Source organism: Gadus chalcogrammus, chromosome 9 (assembly GCF_026213295.1).
Source record: "Gadus chalcogrammus isolate NIFS_2021 chromosome 9, NIFS_Gcha_1.0, whole genome shotgun sequence".
NCBI classification, from domain to species: Eukaryota; Metazoa; Chordata; class Actinopteri; order Gadiformes; family Gadidae; genus Gadus; species Gadus chalcogrammus.
Window position 1 is genome coordinate 10559328 of NC_079420.1, and position 24188 is coordinate 10583515.

At 52.5% G+C, this 24188-nt stretch overlaps 2 protein-coding genes across 6 annotated transcripts in view; one reads left to right on the forward strand and one right to left on the reverse strand.

Annotated features, from left to right (window-relative positions):
* ucmab (upper zone of growth plate and cartilage matrix associated b) overlaps positions 1-708 on the reverse strand; it is a 9856-nt gene extending 9148 nt beyond the window's left edge. For 3 of the 4 annotated variants that reach the window (XM_056598190.1, XM_056598189.1, XM_056598188.1), the window contains exon 1: positions 1-708. This exon is cut by the window's left edge. The gene's annotated coding sequence lies outside the window, so the exon portion shown is untranslated. The other variant, XM_056598192.1, reaches the window with a different exon arrangement.
* The window catches only part of LOC130388713 (cyclin-dependent kinase 17-like), a 30822-nt gene that overhangs the window by 408 nt on the left and 6226 nt on the right, over positions 1-24188 (forward strand). For both annotated transcript variants that reach the window (XM_056598186.1, XM_056598187.1), the window contains exons 2-11: positions 10503-10651; positions 13881-14039; positions 15012-15145; positions 18968-19093; positions 20596-20652; positions 20813-20927; positions 21598-21692; positions 21943-22005; positions 22577-22700; positions 23662-23782. In XM_056598186.1, the coding sequence (XP_056454161.1) occupies positions 10525-10651; positions 13881-14039; positions 15012-15145; positions 18968-19093; positions 20596-20652; positions 20813-20927; positions 21598-21692; positions 21943-22005; positions 22577-22700; positions 23662-23782 (1121 nt within the window). In that variant the 5' untranslated portion in view covers positions 10503-10524. The remainder of the gene's footprint in view (positions 1-10502; positions 10652-13880; positions 14040-15011; positions 15146-18967; positions 19094-20595; positions 20653-20812; positions 20928-21597; positions 21693-21942; positions 22006-22576; positions 22701-23661; positions 23783-24188) is intronic.

Genomic DNA, 24188 nt, shown 5'->3' on the forward strand with positions numbered 1-24188 from the left:
CCCAACGATCTCAGATTAGAACCGTGGAGCTCCGGGAGGCATGCGGCTCAGGAGGTAGAATGAGTTGGCTGGTATCCGGAAGGTTGCTAGTTCGATCCCTGCTCCTATCGGGCTGTCTGCCGCCTTGCATGGTTGACTCCGCCGTCGGTGTGTGAATATGTGCATGAATGGGTGAATGTGAGGCAGTGTTGTAAAGCGCTTTGAGTGGCACTGGTTAGAAAAGCGCTGTATAAACGCAGTCCGTTTACGATTTACAATGTGGCAATGTTGACTTCCCAGCGCAGTGGTAGCGCTGGTAACGTGATACTGTGTGCTACTGGGGCTGGTCGTCCCATTCAGAGCACAATGCTTCCAGATTAGAACCGGGGAGCTTATAACCAACGAGCTGGCACAGGACTTACTGCGATGTTTCTGACGTTCAAAATACAACGTCTGTCGTTGTATGTGTCGTGGCGATTCTCATGTCCAGGGACGAAATATGCAATACAGACCATAACTAGCGACTACGTACTAAAATACTGGTTCCGTACCATTAGGACTTCCTTTTCCCCCCGAATATCCGAACTCTTTAAACCCCACAGTCTCAACACAAACGTCTGGTTTCTCCGTTAAAAGCCTTTTCGGTTCATAGTTTTGTAACTCAACCTGTCTGAACCATATGTGAGTAGTGCGTTTTCTGCGTGTCTCACCCAGGTGTGTGAGTAATGGGTGGAGTACGCAGTGACGCGCACACGCAGTATGCAACCATTCATGCAGGATTCATTCAACCATTCACGTCGGATGAAACCATTCATGCCGTGTTCCTGGTTTATGAGACGCCCCTTATGCTGTAACGCAATTCGTCTCTGTTTACGCCACACAGTGCGCAGGAAGCACCTCCTCCTCGCTTCCTGTGCGGCGTGCACTCTAGTATGGGTATAGTGTGAAGGCCCTTTCTCCTGTGAACGTGAGAACTACCGGTTGACCCTTCACAGAGAGAGAGACCCCTACCTGGAGTCCCCCACACCTGATGCCTGTGCTATGCCCGGCAGGTTTCCTGTTTGAGGTTGCAGGTGGGGTTGTATGTGGGTCGTGGACTGGTTCCCTTGGTGAGGGTCTGGGTGGGTGGGTTCAGTAACCTGACCCCCCCTCCCCGTTGAAGCAGCTGTAGCTGCACAGCTCTGGCAAAGAGAGCAGCATCAGATCGGATAGTGTGTGTGTGTGTGTGTTCGGTCCACGGTTCTTCTGGGTGTGTGCTCAAGCTTGTACGTTGGCATGTCTGTGTGTGTCTGTGGTTCTTCTCCGTGTGTGTGTGGTTCTTCTGGGTATGCACTCCAAGCTTGTACGTTGGTGTGTGTGTGTGTCTGTAAATGGATCTGTTTTGGTCTGCTAAGAGTTGATACGCAGCGAGCCACACCAACTTGTAGAGCAGGGGGTTGGGTTTGTGTCAGACCCCCTAAACTGTAGATGTTGTTGTGTTTGATGCTTTGGGGGGCGGCGCCATTTTGTGAATAGGTTTGAATATTGTTGTTTCATGTGGTGCGTACTGGGGGCAAGGAGTACGGGGGTAATGATGACCTGACCGCCAGTGAGGGGACAGTTGGCTGAAGGTTAATTTGTCACTTCTCAGCTCGCAGCAGCTGCTCAGTCGCAGGTTGGACTCTGGTCTAAACATAGCAGTGAATACAAACAGCTTCCTTCCACTACCAACGGCGCCCCCCCCCCCCCCTCCAAAATAACCAAACAACACTATACCCAGGCATCCACTCTCCTAAACGCACACCCAGACAGTATTGGCCTTTGTACAACCCTTTGGATCTCTGGTCGTTCCTAAGGGGGGTGTGGGGTGGAGATGTTCCGATGCAATCTCTCCCTTCCCGATTCCTGAACTTGAGTATCGGCCGATACCGAGTGTATATACCGTTAGAGAATCTAGCATTGTAACTACTAATACCACTTGTTCTTATTGAAGGGTTCTCTTAAGATGACAGCAATGTACAGTCGGTTCACCTACTGTTGATCCGATGGCATGGGATCGGCGCATAGACTTGCGTACTCGCCGGTACAGATACTCTAGTGTTTCCTGCGTGTGTTTGGCCCTGATGTGGAAACATTTTCGTACCTTTTTCCATTTCCCACCGTTGGATCAGAGCAGCTGTGTTTGGAGTGTCACCGTGTCCCCTCGATCCCTCAGCAGATATCTGGGTCGCGTTCCTCCCTGACCTCAGCGTCTGAAACAGGTGACGGCTCGGAGTCAGTGCGGTGTTTTCCCGGGACATTTGGCCCGTTTTGGGGGTGCTTATCAGTCGGTATGTCCGGTCTATTTGTGGAGGAGGAGAAGGCCAGACGCAGCTCTTAACACCACCGAGTTGTCTCTCGGACAAGCCTGACTTCACCTTGGATGTTCCAGCACAGCTCTGGTTTTGAGGAAGGCTAATAATTACTCCGCTAGTTAGTTAGGAGGTTTCAAAAACCGCATGTTAAGGCTGCTAGGTATGTGGCCTTTACTGGAGAGAACCTCCCCTGGTGTGACTCAACCGGGACAGCGTATGCAAATCACTGCTCCAGCAACAATGGGTTTGGATTTGTCTTCCTTCAGTCACTGGCCAGGTTCATTCTGGGCCAAGTTCTGCTTAAATACCCAGAAACTGTGTTGGTGCTCACAATGTTCCTCATAAGATCGATCTAAATAAAGTGTGTGTGTGTGTGTGTGTGTGTGTGTGTGTGTGTGTGTGTGTGTGTGTGTGTGTGTGTGTGTGTGTGTGTGTGTGTGTGTGTGTGTGTGTGTGTGTGTGTGTGTGTGTGTGTGTGTGTGGGGGCAGGCCACTGTGGGCCGTTAGGGACCCAGTAAAGTAGTCCTATGTTGACTCTGAGATAGGAGAACTGATAAGGCAGAGATAGCCACGTCTGGCCCCCTGGTCAGTGTGAGACGGAGCCGGGGGCCTTTAGCCCCAACTCGCCCTCAGTATGGAGCCTTTAGCCCCACCTGGCCCTGAGTATGAGATGCGGTCTTTAGCCCCGTCTGGCCCTGAGTATGAGACGGGGCCTTTAGCCCCACCTGGCCCCGAGTATGAGACGGGGCCTTAAGACCCACCTGGCCCCGAGTATGAGACGGGGCCTTAAGACCCACCTGGCCCCGAGTATGAGACGGGGCCTTAAGACCCACCTGGCCCCGAGTATGAGACGGGGCCTTAAGACCCACCTGGCCCCGAGTATGAGACGGGGCCTTTAGCCCCGCCTGGCCCTGAGTATGAGACGGGGCCTTTAGACCCACCTGGCCCTGAGTATGAGACGGGGCCTTTAGCCCCACCTGGCCCTGAGTATGAGACGGGGCCTTAAGACCCACCTGGCCCTGAGTATGAGACTGGGCCTTTAGCCCCGCCTGGCCCTGAGTATGTGACTGGGCCTTAAGACCCACCTGGCCCTGAGTATGAGACTGGGCCTTTAGCCCCGCCTGGCCCTGAGTATGAGACTGGGCCTTAAGCCCCACCTGGCCCTCAGTATGAGACGGGGCCTTGTTAAGCCCCACCTGGCCCTCAGTATGAGACGGGGCCTTGTTAAGCCCCACCTGGCCCTCAGTATGAGGCGGGGCCTTGTTAAGCCCCACCTGGCCCTCAGTATGAGACGGGGCCTTGTTAAGCCCCACCTGGCCCTCAGTATGAGACGGGGCCTTGTTAAGCCCCACCTGGCCCTCAGTATGAGACGGGGCCTTGTTAAGCCCCACCTGGCCCTCAGTATGAGACGGGGCCTGGTTAAGCCCCACCTGGCCCTCAGTATGAGACAGGGCCTTAAGCCCCACCTGGCCCTCAGTATGAGCCGGGGCCTTAAGCCCCACCTGGCCCTCAGTATGAGCCGGGGCCTGTGGGGTTAACCCACTACCCTGACTGGAGGCTGAGCTCTGACAGAGAAGGTCGGGGGGCCGGCTGCATAGCATTACTATTGATCAGTATTCATCCTGACCGCGGGCACCATATGGGTCAAGGTCCCTCCAGGTGCACGTGAGCCACCACAAGCCCTGCAGAAAGCAGTAAATGTTTTGGGTGAACAACACGCAGTAATTGTGCCGGCATTAACCAACCCTGCAGAAAGCAGTACATTTTTTTGAAATGTTTTTGTACCCCACTATATTATAAGTGACACAATGTTACAACTGTGGATGGTTTGCATTGTAGTTAAACTGTACATTTCAAGTGCTTCCATCCATCTGGTTCAATAGGAGGCACGGTTCTTTGTTCTTTTTAGTCGAAGATCAACCAAGCGATGGCTCTGTAGAGAGGAATTTGGCTGCTATCAGTCTCCTGGATAGATAAACCCCACTAGAACCATGGGACTCAGACCAAGTCTTCAGGTCAGATCAAGTCTTGAGTCCGGTCTTCACATCAGAGGGCTGTAATTCTGAGCGTCACTATCTGTTGAATATCGACTTTCAAACAACATAATCTGCTGTTGCGATGCAGGAGTACACAACCAGACCGTAGCGCTTTACTGCCTTTCACTTTCGGTTTGGACTGAAAAGGTATTCCTCCCAGTCATCTTCATAAAACCAGTCTAAAACGAGGAACTCCACCGCCTAGGGCCAGCTCGTAAACAGAGACCAACCCACCTCATGGTGTTCAACAACATGTCACCTGGGGAGACTGTAGTCCCAACCAAAGCCTGGTCTCCTGTTTTGTTTCTTTATCGTAACAAAGAACAGGACTGTTCGACTAACATTCGAACAGTCAACCAAGAGCCCTACCAATCCTACAATCAAACCTTAGTCGGTCCAGAGCTCTACCAATCACACGATCCAACCTTAGTCGGTCCAGAACCCTGCAACCAAGGCAGACGACCGGGGCAACCAGGGCAGAAGGTCTGATCAGATGATCAGACCTTCGTTAACTAACTAAATAAGATGAATAGTTGACAAGGAGGGGTGGCCATGTCTGATTTGATCAGATAGTGTCATTTCTAACTGAAAAGGACCAGCTATTTAACGCTTGGTAACCACCTCAAATGATTACAATCATTCTAATTTCCGTTCCACCTAGCCTTGACCCCGTCCAATCATAAACAGAATGTGCTCGCCCAGAATTTAACCCCGGGGTGCATTGGGCCCGTCTGAAGGTTAAGGATGTACTGTATTACTGTCACCGTGATCCACCGTCAAGCTAGCACTTTGGCCCACCGTGGTGATGTTTGCATGATGCACAGCCAAGGGAAAGGCTTTCAAGTGCACTGATCTGCATCTAAGTGCACAGATCAGACAGGAGGGAACCATCAGCAGTATGTTACAGCTGGTAAACAGTAACAAAGAGCGGAGGACTGGGAGAGCGTTTGACCACTTTTAGTACCCTGTTGTTTTCAGGAAAAGAGAAGACTAGTGGGAGCGATGTATGGATTATCCAGTGCGGTTATTTTTAGTTGCCTTCTACTCTGAATAAATGATCGCGTTCCCATGTGAATACTTGATGTGTGGTCCGTATCGGTGCGTGTGTGTGTGTTTGTCTACAGTGGCATTGTCGGAGCCCATTTCATCAAACCAAGCGCCTCACACACATGAATCAGTCTGTCATTCACGGCGCTACGCAGCATGTCGGTTTGTTTTGGTCCTGGTGTGGGTGGTGCAGCGCTCTGCGGTGCAGCGCTCTGCGGTGCAGCACGCGTCCCCGTCTGCCTCCTCTCCTCCCCCAAGCCTTCTAACCTGCTTACCGTCCTGCAGTCAGAACCTGACCTATCAGGAGAGCCAGGGGTCAGTCACCTGACCGCTGGCCTGGCTGGGTCACACTGGCCGAGAGAGAGAGACCAAGAGGGAGAGAGTGACGGAGAGACGGATAGAGAGAGCTTAGACAGAAACAGCCTGCCGCCACCAGCCCCGCGACTCTAGCCTCTAACACGGTTACCATGGCAGCCATGCCCGAAAAGTTTCGGTGTGTTTTTTTTTTTTTTTTGGTTTTGTTTTTCTAAGCTTGTCATGCGCATCCTTTTTCTTGTTTTGACGGGATGAAAGAGGAAGAGGTAGAGGCAGCGCGGCGAACAGCTCACAGTTTTGGCACGCCGCTCGCTTCGTGTGTGTCGAGAAAAGGAATGTCACACGCACGGCTTTGATGTCGGCGCTCGCTGTGCCGCAGTCAGACTCCCCTCGACCTCACCTGGGTTTATCACTGTGTAACCAGCCCCCCCCCGTTAACCACGCTGAGAACCTACCCCGCTCGATCGCTTCAGCGCGCCACAGCAGCCTTCCTCTCTCGCGGCCTGTCTGTCTCTGTCTCTGTCTCTCACTTCCTCGGTCCCTCTCTTTCTGTCTATGTCGCTGTATGTTTATTTCGCTCCGTCTGTCTCACTGTGTCTTTGCCTCTCGTTCTCACGCTGTCTGTGTCTGTCTCTCTGTCTCACTTTGTCTCTTTGTCTCTCGTTCTCACCCTGTCTCTCTCTCTCTCTCTCTCTATGTCTCTCTCTCCTTTACACTGTGAACCACACAATGCCGGCCTTTATGCGCGGGTCTCTAATGGAGCCAACTCCTTCACTCATGTCCTCATTGTCTGGGCCGGGGTGAGAGAAGGCTGCTCTTTAGAAAGGCAGCGCTGAGCTCACCAGGGAACTACGCCAGCGACGTGCTTGTTCCTCTGCTCACCCCAGCGAGAGCTGGGTTGGTGGTGGTGGGAATATGCGAAGGGTGGGCCGGAGCTGGTGGTGTAAGGGTGGTGGTGGTGGTGGGTGTGGGTATGTGCCAGGGTGGGTCGAGGCAGGGAGCTGCGTGTTTTGGAGGAGGTGGTGGTGGATGTATAGGGGGTGGTGGTGGGCTGACTGCCATTCTTGAAGCAACGCGTCATTCTGGGGAGAACCAGGGTTTCCTTCTAAAGCACAGCGAGTCTGTTGTTAACCTGAACGGAGAGGTTTAATCCGGCGTCTTTGTCCCAGTCGGTCGCGGTAGGGAAACGCTTAATCTGTAACTGGGTTAGCTTTAATTATTGACTGGTTTCAGAGCACTGGTCACTTCTCTCCAGAGTCTGGCATCATGGGCTGTTTAAGTGACTGTCTGACCGGCTCTGTAGTGGGGGGGGGGGGGGTCAGTGTGACCTCTACTTCCTTTACTGTGGGGGGGGGGGGTCCACAGTGTGACCTCTACTTCCTGTATGGTGGGGGGGGGTCCGCAGTGTGACCTCTACTTCCTGTACGGTGGGGGAGGGTTCACCGTGCTGCTTCTCCAAGGCTACGGCTTGTGGTTCTCTGACTCGCTCCGGTTCTTCAGTAGCTCCGGTTTTCCGCCTCGCTCCGGTTCTGCGCCTCGCTTCGAGCAGCGCTGGGGAGACATGTGCCCTCCGTATGGCACGCGTGTCTGCTGGCATCAGGCCTGGGATCCGTGCAACCGTAATAAACAACCTTTATTCCTGTTCTCTGGTGGGGCGCGTCCTCATGTCCTGGAGGTGGAGGTAGCGATGGGGGGGAGGGTTGGAGGGGGGGGGGGAAGGGGTGATGGTGATGGCTTTATTGAAGCTGTCGTGCACCTTTTTTCGTCGTGGAAAATGCTGCAGGGTCGCCTTGGTTACAAATCCCTAATCGCCGTGCCTGGGATACCACCCCTCCCTAACACACGCACACGCACACACTGGGCCCGTTCCCAGCGGATCTGTAGCGAAGCATAGGGAGGGATCAGAACCACAGCTCCCAGTCCGTCAGCAGAGAGCAGAGGGCTGAGCTGATCAGACGAGTCCCCCTCCACCTCCCCCTCCGCTCTCTCCCCCACAGATCCCCGTTCAGGTTCTGGTCTGGTGGGTACTGCCTGGGGGTCTCCTGCCAACACATCGACGCATGCGGAGCAGAGGGGCTTTTGGTTGCATAGGCTGGGATAACTAGAGAACGCAATGTTTAAGTAGGGCTTTGCGATATGGTCGTTTCCTGTTGTCGTTTCCTGCTTCTAAAGGTAGCATTATGTTCAAGTGATGTCCCTTTGGCAGCAGACTGTGACTTGCCGTCCCTTCACCCAAGATAGTCTCCATTATTATAACTGATGATTAATATCAAAAATCTGAATGCCTCAACCCCTCATCCTTACAATATTGGCACAATATTGATATCAAGGGCATGTTGTCAGAAATATGGATGTTGGATTTGGTCCACCGCCTAGCCCCTCTGTATAAGTTGTATTTATAGCATCAGGCTCACTATAAAAGCACTCTGTGGGACACGCTCCCTCTGAGCAGACCCTGCCGGGGAATGTGCGGTGGGTTCACGTGTGTGACTGGAGCCCCGGACAATGCTCGAAAAAGAATAAATCTGAGATACGGCGATGCTGCCCTGATATCCGAGTGAATGAGTGAGTGAGTGGAATGATCGCTGTTTTGCCGTTCAACTGGTAAAGAACAGAATGGGCAGCAGCCGAAGGTTGTTGAGAAAATTGTGGGATTCCCAACCTGGAGCTCTGAACGCAGGACCGCTCCAGCTGGCGGCGGACTGGGAGGGACTGGGAGGGACTGGGAGAGACTGGGGATCTAGAGGTTCCTCAAGGTCCCCTGACTCATGTGTCTGTATTTAGTCTTCACAGAGAGACAGACAGACCGGTCTAGATCTGTGTGTCTGCTCTTAGTCTGTATGTCAGTTGACAGTTCCAGAGGGCCACAGGTCTGTCTGGGAGGCCACGTATTGTAATGATCAACCCTTTGGTCTGTTTCCATGGAACACACTCACCCCGGCAGGAGTCTGAGGCTGACGCTCATCATCTCTGGTTTGTCATCCTGCTATCTTTCATCCCCCACGTTGCACACACACACACACACTCACACTCTCTCACTCTCTCGTAGGGGTTCTGTTAGCTGTTGGTGGAGTGTGGTTTGTGGCCACGCCCACGCTGGGAAAATCCCTCCGGGGGGTGGTGGAGGTGTTCTCTCTGAGGGGCCGGTGTGTGAAAGTGCTGTTATAGCATTAGCATTAGTGCTACGGCAGCGGTTAGCGACCGGCCGTCTGTTGGAGTCAAAGTTGGCACGGTGTTGATTGGTGTAGCTCTGTGCTCACTCAGGCCTCGACTCCTGGGTCCTCTTAATGTAATTTTAATCGTCTGCTCCTTCGCCTGAATTCTGATGAGGTTTCTCTGGGAGCGGACGGAAGAGGTGGGGGAGAAGGGAGAGGCTGGGGACGCAGGTGGGAGAGGTTGGGTGTGGAGGAGGGGGAGGCAGAGGCAGGGTTAGGTGGAGGAGGAGGAGGAAGATACAGGGGAAGGTTGAGTGGCATGGTAAGGGGGAGGGCGAGGTCGGGGCATGGCATGGCTCCGGGCCACGGAGGTGTGTTCCTTCCACGTTTTGTCTGGTGTGATTCTTGTAGGACTCTGGGCTTATTCACGACTGATTCACCGTGTGCCTGCTGGGGCCTGCTCCTCTCTCCGCTCCAGCCCCTCCCCTCCACTCCCCTCCCATCCCCTCTTTCCCATGTGACGGATCCTACCTGGCAGGGAGTAGTCTCTGCGTGACAGCCTGACATCCCGGGGTGACGCAATCCTCCCCAGTCCTGCCCGGGCAGAGGAGCGCTCTTTGTTGTGATTGGTCCGTTTTTAGATTAGCTCCCCCGATGGTCGTGTGTGAATCTATGTCTCTGGCTTTATCGGAAGTAAACCCTTCTGCTTTTCTTGGGGGATGATTTATATAAAAACAAGGCAATAAAGGTGATGTCGCTAAGAATGAAGAGCAGTTAATTGAGTCAACAGACTGCATTTATACAGCGCATTTCTAACCAGTGGCCTCTCAAAGTGCTTTACAATATTGCCTATTCATGTGCACATTTTCACACCGACGGCGGTGTCATCCACGCAAGGCGACAGCCAGTTCATCGGGAGCAGTCAGGGTGAGGGGTCTCGCCCAGTGACACCTCTACACTCAGCTAGGAGGAGGCGGGGATTGCACTAGCAACCTTCCGGTTACCAGCCGATCCGCTCTACCTCCTGTGCCACTTGCCCCCCGAGGGTCATTTGTTCGAAACAGAGCAGTATCGGGGAGGAGAAGGCATGGTGCGAATATCCGCTTCGAGCCGGCTGCGCCTTCCTCGGTCTGAGCCAACCTCTGTGTCGGGTTCCGAGAATCCGTCCTACCTGTCAATCATAGCCGGCCGTAAGGCAGAGGGAGAGAGACGCAGGGTGGAGCCTGGGTCTTGTTTGGTTTCAAAAACGCCCCCCCCCCCCCCCCCCCCCCCTTTTTAAACCGTTGATAAAAACTACAATTCATTTTGGGCTAGCCCCTGCCACAGCCCCATGTCACACCCTGTCTCTTAAATTACCCCATTGTTGTATGTTTTACGTCCTGGCACTTAAAAATAGTACTAAGCATTATGTAGCATCTTATCCTAGCTATCTTTTTTGTGTACGGGGAAGGGGTTAACCTCGTTACTGTTAGTGCGTGGCACTTGGTTCTATGAACATCCTTACTGTACCGACATGTACTGTCGTTTCTCTTTCTTCTGACCAATGTACTCATAGTGAGTCGCTTTGAATAAGAGCGTCTGCTGAATTACCTTAATGTTATGTAATGTAACTATCTCCCCCTCTCTCCCCCCCACAGGCCTCCCCTTCCCGAGAGCTCCATGGAGAAGATGAAGCGCTTCCGGCGCCGCCTGACGCAGACGCTGCGGGGAAGCCACACCATCGATGAGTCCCTGTCGGAGCTGGCCGAGCAGATGACCATCGAGGAGAACGGACTCAAGGACGGCGGTGAGGCTCACGAAACGTATTCGGGAGGGGGTTGGAACGATACGCATGCCGCCAGACACACAGGGCGGCGTGCGTCTGCCGTGGTGCGTTGGAGATGAATTAACAGCACACAAACGGGGACGCACGTGATTGCGTGGATGAATGAAATAACAGTGCTCAACGGCAGATGAAGGTGGCTTCGTCTGCTGTCGTGCACGGTTACAAATGAACAGTGCAGAACTGCAGACGAACATGGATGCATGAATGCATCAACAGGGCATGAATGACTTGCCAGCACATGGATGCATGAAGGTATCAACAGTGCACAACAGCAGAGGTATGTGGATGAAAGAATGAATTAACAACATATGGATGCATTACTGCATTGACGGGCCGGCACACAAATGCTTGAATGAATTGACAGCACATGGCTGCATGAATGAACTACCAGTGCAGAACAGCAGATGCATGTGGATGCGTTAGTTGATCCTGCAGACGCATGCATCCACAGCCACTCAGTGGGGGGGTCGGGTGTCGTCAAAGCCAGGGCAGGAAGGTGTTGATTGGGCCCCTTCTGGAGCCTGAGGACCACTGGAATCGAAGTGTGTGTGTGTGTGTGTGTGTGTGTGTGTGTGTGTGTGTGTGTGTGTGTGTGTGTGTGTGTGTGTGTGTGTGTGTGTGTGTGTGTGTGTGTGTGTGTGTGTGTGTGTGTGTGTGTGTGTGTGTGAAAACAGTTTATCTCAGCTTGATATAAATTGGTCACTTGACATAATGCAATGCCAACAAGACTGCAAGGCACAAAGGGAATGATTGCTATTACTTGTTGTGTACACTTTAAGAATAAAGATAATATTGACGATTGGATGGCTGTTGACTTGGTTGAATAAAGTGCTAGAGATGGAATTGAGGTATATTAAATAGATATTTTCTTATGTCTGCGTCAGCCAATCGCTCCTTCGATCCACATGACGGTGTGGTGACACTACTTCCTTCCCAGGGTTATTACAATGTTGTCACTAAGCAACCAGTACAGTAGGATCCGTCCTCCATATTGGGTTCATGCATTGGAAGAAGTCGGTTTTGGTAGTTGTCAGGCTGTTTGGAACCCTCCAGGTCTGGTGCAGTAAGGGAGTGAGTGAGAGAGATAGAGTGAGGCAGGGACACGCTGTGAGAGAGTGAGAGAGAAAAAGTGATGCAGGGACACACAGTGAGGGAGCGAAAGTGCTAAAGTGAGACTGTGGCACAGTGAGAGAGTGATGGAGAGTGAGGGGGAGAGATCAAGGGATCGTAATCAGGAGGAGAAACACCGAGAAAGAGGGGGAGAGAAAGATTGAGATAAAAAGCGAGAGAGGGTGCGATGGGGGATAACGTCAGAGACGGCATTGGCGACTGGACCGAGTCGCTGATATCACTACGGTAACGTCATGGATACCCCGGAATGTATCCGGACCAGGGGCGCCACGACTGAATCTCCTCGCCGCTGAACTGGAGGCGTGATTATTATTCCCAACCCCCCGTCTCTGGGTTAACGGGCTCATCCCAGTTCCTCCGGCCCTCCGCTCCCCTCTGGGAACGGCCGGGGTTCTGTGAAGAGCTTTTTGTCCCGTGATTAACGGCAGGTTTGGCCAGAGTGCTCTGTGCTTGGCGAACGGAGCAGAAAAAAGTGTGTGTGTGTGTGTGTGTGTGTGTGTGTGTGTGTGTGTGTGTGTGTGTGTGTGTGTGTGTGTGTGTGTGTGTGTGTGTGTGTGTGTGTGTGTGTGTGTGTGTGTGTGTGTGTGTGTGTGTGTGTGTGTGTGTGTGTGTGTTTTTTTTGAACGGGAGCAGAGCAGCCAGTGGAACGGATCACCTCCGATTGTGGAGCGTTCTGCTCCTGATCTTGTTACGACTGGTTTCCACCTCTGGCCACGCAGCATAACAACATAGTGTTTGTGATGCTCTGTGCCTGTGTAGTAAAGGAGTGATGTTATCGGATCGGCGCACTGACTTACTGCCTTTTAGCCAGTACGGGAGGAATTTCCGATACAGGTATCGGTATTGGAACCAGTCTAGTTGGAAGGGTGTTGACGACAGAAGTTCTGTTCCCTTGGAAGGCGCCTTTGTCCGGACTTTACCGTTATGTAAACAGAATGCCCGACATTGCACAAAAAAAGCGAAACTATTATTGTGCTAATCCCTGACCGGTTCAAACGAGTATTAACCCCCACCCATCATATTAAATGTGGTAAGCTGTGTGCTCAATGTGCCTGTCAATATGTGATGGAGAACCCTGCTGTCTGTATTGAGCACCCTTCTTTCTGTAGTGAGCACCCTTCTGTCTGTAGTGAGCACCCTTCTGTCTGTAGTGAGCACCCTGCTGTGTGTAGTGAGCACCCTTCTGTCTGTAGTGAGCACCCTGCTGTCTGTGGTGATCAATGTCAGCAGTCTTCCTCTGGGAACCCCTTAGCAAGATACCTAGCCCCTAGTCGTTCATTAATCACAGGTATCAAACCCGCACCGAGTGGCTTTGGATGAACAAACCGCTAAACGCATCCCAATTGTAATTGTTATTATTGTAATGTAATTTAATACGATACAACACTGGTGGTGGTGAGTGAGGTCCCCCCTTCACTGAAAAGCGTCTTTGAGTGTCTAGAAAAGCTCTTTATACATTTAATCTATTATTATTATTATTATTATTATTACAACGATCGTGTATCAGTAAACACACGTCCCGTATTATAATTGCCATATCATATCATGACATTGTCACGTCATAAATATATGGCCCTTTGTGACTGTACCTGTTATTAAGGGCTATACAAATACAATTTTAATTGAATGATTATCAGTTTCATTGTGCTCACAGAGGAAATTCAATTATCCTCAGAAAGTGGACACGCTCTTACTGTGAAAGTGTTTACGCTCTTACTGTGAAAGTGGTCACGCTCCTACTGTGAAAGGCAAGTGTTCGGGCGGCATGTGTCTCAGGAGGGAGAGCGGGTTGGCTGGTAACCGGAAGGTCGCTAGTTTGATCCTCGGCTCCTCCTAGCTTGAGTGTCGATGTGTCCCTGAGCAAGACCCCCCACCCTGACTGCTCCCGACGAGCTGGCTGTCGCCCTGCATGGTTGACTGCGCCGTCGGTGTTTGACTGATTGGGAGAATGTGAGGCGCTATTGACCAGCGCTTTGAGTGTCTACTGGTTAGAAAAGCGCCGTATAAATGCAGACCGTTGAAGTGGTCCCGCTCTTACTTTGAAAGTGTGTCTCCCCAGAGCCAGTGGTGAGGAACGGCTGCCCCCCGTCGGCCCACTCCGTGCACTCCTTCCTGCACCAGTACACGGGCTCCTTCCGGAAGCCCCCGCCGCGACGGCCCCACAGCGCCACAGGGGGGGGGGCCCTCACCGCCATGCCCCGCAACGGGAGCCGCCTCGGTGAGACGCACGCAAACGCACACACGCACATAGGGGCACGCAAACGCACACACACGCACACTATAGCAGAGACGCGCGCATACAAGAGAAGCACATGCATACACACCCACAGACGGAGACGCACACGCTTGCACAACCGCACAGAGAGACGCACACGCAGAGAGACGTTCACACACACTCGTACATAGGAACACACACACAAACGCATGGACGCTGGACGGATACACGTACACCAACCTGTAAACGCACGCACGCAAATGCATAAACACACGCGTGGATGCAGATAGACGCACACGAAAAGAGTCATGCACTCGTATAGACCCCACACACACGCGCGCGCACACAGTGAGTTGGCATGGCATGACACGCGCACAGACAATGACTGGATGGGGTGACACTGACAGAAGCTGGCTCCCAATGAGCTCTGACTAGCGAGGCTGAACCGGCCTGATGTGTGGGACGGCTCTGATTGAATTAAGCGCGGCGGGCGCGTCATATTGTCGGGATTCAGAAGCCAAAGTGATGGGGCATCCTGTCGCCAGCGAGCGGGAAGAAGCCGAGCACGCACGCGCTGACATTCTGAGGGGATTGGACAATGCAGGAGCATCCCATGTTAGCATAGCGGCTACATGACCAACGTGAATAACTGATGATGACACACCGTAACAAGAAGTGGCCCCTGGCACACGCGCACACATATACCAGGCACACGCGTGTCTATGATAAAAAATATCCGCACACTTGGCCCGTGCTATGCAGGCACTCCCTGCTGTGGCATGACCTCCACCCTACCCCCACCCTCCCATGACCTCCACCCTACCCCCACCCTCCCATGACTCTCTGTCTGTCTCTCTCTCTCTCTCTCTCTCTCGCTGCCTCTCCCTCTCGCTCTCTCCTACTCTCTCCGTCTCTCGCTCTCTCTCGCTCTCTCTCTCTCTGTCTCTCTGCCTGCCTCTCTCTCTCCCCCCCCAGACATCGTCCATGAGAACCTGAAGGTGGGGTCGGACGGGGAGAGCGACCAGGCTTCCGGAACGTCCTCAGACGATGTGCAGTCGCCGACGGGGGTGTGTCTACGTAACCGCGGCAACCGCCGCATCTCTGCCGAGGTGAGGGTGACCCCACACAAACACACACACACACACACACAGCCACCCGCTGACAGACACGCACACACCTGGGGTCCTCACCACAGGTTTTGGGGGCCTTGGAGGAGACCCCCGACTGTGCTTTTGATATGGAGCTGCAGATAGAAGGGACACGCGCAGACAGACACACAGACAGACAGGCTCTCTCTGTCTTTGTTGTCTCTGATGTTATTTCCACATTTCCGATTTTATTCATGTGGAACAGGTGTGATTATTTACTCACCCACCATCCCCCTCACACAACCATTACCCCCACACGCTCAACTGGACAGACACACGCGCGCGCACACACACACAGACACACACACACACCCCCACGCTCGGACGCACACTCCAAAGGCTCTGAGTGGCTCTCTGTTTAAATACCTATCCGAGGTGTTCTAGGAAAGGGGCGAGAGAGCACACAGGGCCATGTAGGAAGGAGAGCGAGGGACAGCGCTCCTCTCTGTATGCGACATCTGTGCCTTCCCAGAGGCGTGTTGCGTAATGTCAACATGCTCTGGATCTCGCCCTTTGCACCCCCATGCCCTCCCGTCGCCCGCCCCTCGTAGCGGACGGCCTAAGGACTGCCTTTATTGAAATATTTCCGTTGAATGCAAATTTCGGGACGGAAATAACAACAAACATGTTTTGCACGCGAAGCTCGTTGAGTAGATGTTTTGACCGCAGCATGAGGAGCAGCACTCAGGGCTTCTCCACCACAGGGATCTGTTCCCTCGCTCCCTCCTCGTCTGGACGTAAAGGGAGAGGCAGAGCGCGAGCAAGGGACCAAATTCGTATCAAGTGCCTGGAACATCTCGTTAGACAGCGAATTAAGTCTGAGGTTGAACGTGTGTGTGTGTGTGTGTGTGCGCCCGTGTGTGTGTGTGTGTGTGTGTGTATGCGCGCGCGCGTGTGTGTGAGCTGCTGTCCCTTCAAAGGTCTTGTGATGCTAGCAACAGCATTCCCCCGTCCCCCCGTATTCCTCAGCCTGTGCTGATTGGCCGACGCGGCCCCAGGTTCCCTGGGATTGGCCTGTGGCACCCAGTGCGTTCAAAGAGCAGGCTGTGTGCTGGAAAGAGAAAGAAAAACAACCTTTACACCCGCTAAGCCTCTTAGGCGTGAGGGGGAGCCTGTCCACACACGAGAACACGGAGGCCACTGCTGCAAAACGAATAGTTCATGCTAGATGTGCACACCGAGCTACGCACACGCACACAAACACACACACGCACACTCACACAAACGCGCACACACACACTCACAAAAATGCAAACACACACACACTGCTACGCTAATCTGCAGGGTTGTAGCGGTCGGAACAACAGTGAAATTAGTTTTATGTTATGTGGCGGGTGGGGTTGAGGGGGGTAGGGCCGGGGAGGGAGACGGAGGATCTTGAAGGGTGGAGGGACAGAGGGCCTTGAAGGGCGGAGGAAGGGATTCCCTGCCCGGTGGTCAGGTGGTGTTCTGCTCACGGCCTGCTCTGCTGTTGCGTCACAGGGATTAGAATAATGCGCTCCAGATGGGCCCTGGGGAAGCAGATTAGGACGAGCTGATTGGACAAGCCCAGGGAGGGCGGGGTCAGAGGTCAGCTGATGGATGGTGTCTGAGGCACGGAGGCTGACCATCAACCGGTCCTGACCGGATGCACAGACCATAAACCCAGGGCCGTGTTGGGATATGATTTACTATGAGCGGGAAAAATAATAATAATACGTTTGATTTATATTGCGCTTTTTATAGGTACTCAAAGACTTTAAAGCGTAAACACAATCATAATTTTTTTATAAGAACGTATATTCATAAGAAAGGAGGAAGGGAAGGGGGTTTTGTGGTGAAAGCAATCTTAAATAATGGGACTTAAGTTATATTTTTAACTGAAGAAACGAAACATTGTGGTCGGACGTTTGTTGGGGTCTGAACCCGACAAACATGCTCTTACTTCTGGAGGAAACGATGTGCAGCCCAGGGAAACACTGAATCACTGCAGTACTGCCCTGTCAGTGACGTTATACATTTACATTTAATCAAATGTATAAAATGATTAAATGTAATCATTTTACCCTTAACCACTTCAAATCCGAAACATCGCGGCTCCTGTGATTTGGGTATTCCACTCGGCCATATTGGGATTTGGATCATATTTAGATTAATGGTTCTGCCCTCATTCAAATCCCTCAGAATCCTAGGATGAAGAGATGATCTTATGGGTTACAAGGCGATGAGCATGATGGAACCGTATGCTTAACTGTCTCATAAACATACATACTACACAGTTCGGCGGACAGCCATGCCACTTCTGCCACTTCAGCCAACTGTCCGAGTCATTTGTCAATCAGAAGATTCCAGTTCTAATCCTTCAACCCTTCCTCCTCGGCTAATTCTGTCGCTGTGCCCTTGAGCAGGACAATTGAGTTCCCCAATGGCTGAGATAATGTTGAGGTCCTCCCCTTGTGTGAATGGTCTGGCCCGTCTGTGAATGGTCTGGCCCATCTGTGAATGGTCTGGCCCGTCTGTGAATGGTCTGGCCCGTCTGTGAATGGTCTGGCCCGTCTGTGAATGGTCCGGCCCGTCTGTGAATGGTCCGGCCCGTCTGTGAATGGTCCGGCCCGTCTGTGAATGGTCCGGCCCGTCTGTGAATGGTCCGGCCCGTCAGTATTCAGCGTGTGAGCGACTGAATGCGGGCTGTTGATCACAAAGCCATTGGCGAGAGGAGAGCTGCTCTTGAAGAGATGCTGTCCAGTTAGCATCTGAAGCTAAGGTTCCTCCGGGCCCCCCCCCGGTGTCTCCGGCCCCAAGCTTCCCCTTCATCGGGGGGCCTGGGAAACACGTCAACCTCACTGTAGCCTCCGCAGCGTGGGAGGGGAATCTTTAACGCTGATCCAAACGTCCACCGTGGAACGGCCTGGGCAGGTCAGGGGATTAATGGCAACTCGAGGGGGAGGGAGAGAGAGAGAGAGAGAGTGTGTGTGTGTGTGTGTGTGGGGGAGTGTGTGTGTGTGTGTGTGTGTGTGTGGGAGTGTGCTTGTGGGAGAGGGGGAGTGTGTGTGTGTGTGGGAGAGTGTAAGAGGGAGAGAGATAGATGGGGAGAGATAGATGGGGAGAGCGATGGAGAGAAGGAGTGAGGGCGAGGGAGGGAGAGGGCAATGGAGAGATGGAGTCTGTTAGGGGGAGAGGGGGAGGCAAGGATTAGCAGTTATCTAACAAGTGGAGGAAAGGCCTGATGGTGAAGTGCGGTTGTGGTTTTTCCCCTGTATTGTACCAAGTCACCAGCCTCTGCCTCCTCCTCGGGGGAGAGCCTTACCCCCCCCCCCCCCCCTCCGGTGTGGAGCTATGCCCACCATGCCGCGACCAGACACGTTTCGACAACGCGTGGGTGTTTATATAAAATCTGTATTCAACATTCAAAGCCACAGTTCCCATGCCACGTGTTATTCAACCAGTGCCTTCCCCTCTGCTATCTCAGCAGGGTTATCATTTCCTCTGCGATGCCAACCCTTCCTCCGTTCCTCTAGTGGGGCGGCATGTGGCTCAGGAGGAAGAGCGGGTCGGCTTGAAACAGGAAGGTTGCTGGTTCGATCCCCGGTTTGTCGAGGGGTCCCAGAGCAAGACACCTCACCCTCACTGCTCCTGACGAGCTGTCGCCTTACGTGGTCGACTCCGCCGTCCGTCGGGGTGTGGATGGGTTGCATGAATGGGTGAATGTTAGGCAGTATTGTAAAGCACTTTGAGTGGCCACTGGTTAGGAAAGCGCTGTATGAATGCAGTCCTTTTACCGTTTACTCTGTCCCTCCCTTCCAGGACCTCAACAAGCGTCTGTCGCTGCCGGCCGACATCCGGATCCCTGACGGCTACCTGGAGAAGCTGCAGCTCCGCAGCCCCCAGTTCGACATGCCCCTCAGCCGGCGCTCACGGAGGGCCTCCCTGGTGAGACGGCTCCGTCGCACAGAGGGGAGGGGGGAGAGAGGAGAGAGGGGGATGGAGGGAAGGGAAGGAAGAGGAGAGAGGGAGGGAGGGAGGGAGGGAAGGAAGAGGAGAGAGGGAGGGAAGAGGAGGGAGGGAGGGAAGAGGAGAGAGAGAGGGAAGAGGAGAGAGAGGGAGGAAGAGGAGAGAGGAAGGGAAGGAAGAGGAGAGAGGAAGGAAGAGGAGAGAGGGAGGAAGGGAGGGAAGAGGAGAGAGGGAGGGAAGAGGAGAGAGGGAGGGAAGAGGAGGGAGGGAGGGAAGAGGAGAGAGGGAGGGAGGGAGGGAGGGAAGAGGAGAGGGAGAGAGGGAGGGAAGAGGAGAGAGGGAGGGAGGGAGGGAGGGAAGGAAGAGGAGAGAGGAAGGGAAGGAAGAGGAGAGAGGGAGGAAGGGAAGGAAGAGGAGAGAGGAAGGGAAGAAAGAGGAGAGAGGAGAGAGGGAGGGATGGAGAAAGGGATTCCTGAGAGGAGAGGGAAGGGAGAGGAGGAGGCTGAGAGGATAGAGTGGAAGGAGAGGGGTGGAGAGAGGGAGGGAAGAGGGAAGGGAGGAGAGGAAGATATTGCAAAGAAGTGATGTGGTTCCCAAAGAAAATGGCGTCGGTGCCGGGTTTAGTGCCGTGTTTGTTGCGAGTCCGTCTCTGTGTCGTCCTTTTGAACCGGGAAGTAAGGGGGAGGATAGGTACGGCGGTAGCCAATGGGGCACTTGTATTCATGCAGCCAGAAATAGCTGCTGTGTTAAACTGGTGGAATCAGTGTTTGATTAACGAGCAATAAAACGACAGAGCTTTTTTAATTGGATCCAAATGACTGTGATCGAAACCAAAAACCACATCGAACAGATCCACACGTCGTCTTAACGCTGCGAGCACGGAAGGGAAACACCCAGAACGAAGCAAGCCTCGTCTTCGAACACGTCTACACACATGTAACATCTGGCCTCTCCGGGCACATCGTCCACAGCCCGTCAATACGTTCTCACGGCCCTCGACCGTGTCGATCGATGGAGCGCGCTGTTCCTTCTGTAGCAGAGGGAGGGAGGGGGAGAAGGGGGGAGAGGGAGAGCTCTCCCCCCCTGACAAACATACTGCCTGTGTGGAGCAGCAGCGACTGCAGAGTGATAAAGATAGCCGCGCGCGACGCAATGTTTTATTTAAAGGCGAAGGCGGTCCCTGGGACTCGTCTATTCTCATCGCGGTCCGGTCTCCCTCTTCCCCGCGGCCCCGTTACAATACATCTTGTGCATATGAGGGCTTTGTTTGTGTCTTGGCCTCATCATACACATTCATGCCGCCATAAAAATAGAGAGAACATGTAGCCCAGGGCCAGTGACTGTCACTGGGGGTCAGCCGCGGTGGCCATCATAGGACAGACTCCTTCCTGTACCCTCCCCCCTCGGTAAGGTTTCTGGTCGCTGCACGATGTCTTCCGTGCCTCATTAATGCTGTTTGTCCCTTTCCTTCTCCCTTCCAGTCGGAGATTGGCTTCGGCAAACTGGAGACCTACATTAAGCTGGACAAACTGGGGGAGGTACGAGACACGCACGCACAGAGACGCACACGCACACGCACGCACGCACACAGAAGAAAACACTCAGTCACTCACTCACTCAGTCACTCAGGTTGATAAAGCATTGATAACCCAGACACAGACCCTCTGGCTCCCGTCCCTAACGCCTGGTGGTTCGCAGGGGACGTACGCCACGGTGTTCAAGGGCCGCAGCAAGCTGACCGACAACCTGGTGGCCCTGAAGGAGATCCGGCTGGAGCACGAGGAGGGGGCGCCCTGCACCGCCATCAGGGAGGGTGGGTCGTGTGTGTGTGTGTGTGTGTGTGTGTGTGTGTGTGTGTGTGTGTGTGTGTGTGTGTGTGTGTGTGTGTGTGTGTGTGTGTGTGTGTGTGTGTGTGTGTGTGTGTGTGTGTGTGTGTGTGTGTGTGTGTGTGTGTGTGTGTGTGTGTGTTCAGTTTGACCTGCTGCCCTGTGTGTGTGTGTTTACCTTCTGCTATGTGTGTTTACCTGTGTGTGTGAGTACACGTTTACGTCTGTTCACCTGCGGCCGTTTTTGTGTGTTCACCTGCCGTGTTTGCTGGTTTTCACCTGCCACTATTTGTGTGATAAGATTGTATTCTATCAATCCTATGTTTTCTTAACTACAGACAGCTGAGATGGACAGTATTGAGGGAATGCACTAAATTATTGATGTGTGTGTGTGGGTGTGTGTGTGGCCAGCAGAAGTGCTGGGATGCTTCCCAGGCGCTGTGAAACATGAATCTGTAAACGCAGACGGACTAAAGAGACGACTCGCTGGATCTCAGATAGACTCCGACATTCTGCAGTCTTCACAGAAATCCGAATCCTGTTTGGACGATTCTCGTTCACCAGGAATGACTCAAATAAAAGCGGGATGATTTTGTACAAGGACTTCTGCTGCTGTTTGTGTTGCATGGGACCAACCGTCTCCTTGTGTGTGTTTAGTGTCGTTACTGAAGGACCTGAAGCACGCCAACATCGTCACTCTGCACGACATCATCCACACGGACAAGTCCCTCACGCTGGTCTTCGAGTACCTGGTAACGCACACACACACACGCAAAGACATGCATGCAAAGAAACAAAGACACACGCAAAGACGCACACACAGACACACACACGAACGCACACACACACACATATGTGCACACACACACGCAAAGAGACACAGAGACGCACACAGAGACACAAAGACACACACACACTCTGACAACCCCCCCCCCCCCCCCTAAGTTGATGCTCTTCAGTTCCACCTGTACCTGTCATGTTTGACCTTCTCCCCTCCTGCAGGACAAGGACCTGAAGCAGTACATGGACGACTGCGGCAACATCCTGAGCATGCAGAACGTCAAGGTGAGCGCCCAGCCCCGCTGCCCGCTGGCAGGCTGCTTCAGGTTCGGCAGGCTGCTTCAGACCCCCACACTGAGGCCAGAGGCCCGCTGGCAGGCTGCTTCAGGCAGGCTGCTTTGGCCTGAGGGCAGGCTGCTTCATGTTCAGCCCGGCTGCCTGCGGTCAGGCTGCTTCGGGCCTGTCACACTGGGGCCAGAGGCCTGGGATTCCTTCAGTCTGCCCCCTGCTGACGGAACCCTTCTGGACTAACTACATCTGAACAAAATCTAATACATTAAAACCTTGCAGCGTAATTGGAAATTATAATTGTCTCATGAGAGAAAAAAAATCTTTGCCAATTTGGAAATTGAACAAATTGCCCATATATAATTGTTACCTTGTTTTAATGAAAACCTAATTAAACAACATTTATATTGGATTGTAGTTTGGATCCGAGTCGGGACCTACTTTGTATTCCGCTCATGTCTGCAGGTTCCAAAACGCTCAGAGTCTAATCTCACCGCCGCGGCCTCACAGACGGCTTTGTCGCTATGCAAATGAGCGGTAACCTGTAAAACACGTCTTCCTTTGGCAGATCTTCCTCTACCAAATCCTGCGGGGGCTGGCCTACTGTCACAAACGGAAGGTTCTCCACCGAGACCTGAAGCCACAGAACCTTCTCATCAATGAGCGCGGAGAACTCAAGCTAGCAGACTTCGGTACGACGGCGAGAACATGATCCTAATGGCTGTGTCTCATCTGTATGATATGTTTATGCATGTTTCTAAATAAGTAGACGCATCGCATCCATGCCCCCATGTTTTAAGCATAGCAGCATTGGAATGTCATTTATTATTATGTTAGAGGTAATAATGATTTGGTTTTGGTTTTGATATTAATCGTGATTAATGATTTGCCATCATGGGGCAAAATTATTGTTATTAATTATTAGGCTGGGTTATGGTCGATTTACGTTGATTTAGGATTCTACAGTTCTACAACTCACTAGATAGACAACAAAATATCCCATGATGCATTATAATGCCCCAGCCCTTTAGCCTGTATTTGTTTTAAAGGTTTTGCTTGTATAACTCAACGTTGGGGCTCAATTCGTTCAAATTCTTCTATTGAGAATGACAAGGTTTAAACCTGCTTTATGTAACTTTCTAAAGCAGCAATTTACTCTTTAAAAAAAAATAATAAAATATCTACAACTGTATTAACGACCAAAGCCACAAAAGACTGCTGTTGAGAGAACTTTCATAGTGCAGTTTTAAACAAACAAGCAAACTCTTCATTGACATTTGTCAAAAGAAAGAGAAAAGACCATATATATCGCTGTCGGTACAGTAAGGATGTTCATAGAACCAAGTGCCAAGCACTAACAATCACTAGATTAACCCATTCCTCGTTTACAACCAAGATTGCTAGGGTACACAATGCTAAGTACTGTACGATTGCAAGGTCGTACAACATTCAATAAGTGTGTCCATTAAGTACCAGGACGAACAAAACAAAACCCGCTTCATCTAGTGACAGGAGATGGACGATAGAGATAGACAATGGAGATAGACGATGGACAGAGATAGATGGATGATAACCATAGATAGATAGAGATAGACTATATAGATGAATAGTACACGTCCTGGTTTATTAACTGTCCTCTCCCTGTCTTTCCAGGCCTGGCGAGGGCGAAGTCGGTCCCCACAAAGACGTACTCCAACGAGGTGGTGACCCTCTGGTACCGGCCCCCCGACGTGCTGCTGGGCTCCTCCGAGTACTCCACGCAGATCGACATGTGGTGAGTTACTCCACCCTTATAGCAGATCTGACACACACACACACACACACACACACACACACACACACACACACACACACACACACACACACACACACACACACACACACACACACACACACACACACACACACACACACACACACACACACACACACACACACACACACACACACACACACACACACACACACACACACACACACCCCCCCCCCCCCCCTGATAGACGTGTGGTGAGTTGCTCCACCCTGATAGACCAGGGTTGGGTGGTGTTTGGTCGGTATGTGTGGAGGTGTGACGGTTTGTTCTGCTGACGGCCGTATTGCGGCCTGCTTTAATAACACGCCTGTCTCTCCGGGGCAGTCACCATCCGTCCTGTTTAAGACCGGTTCAATCTGGCCGTCAC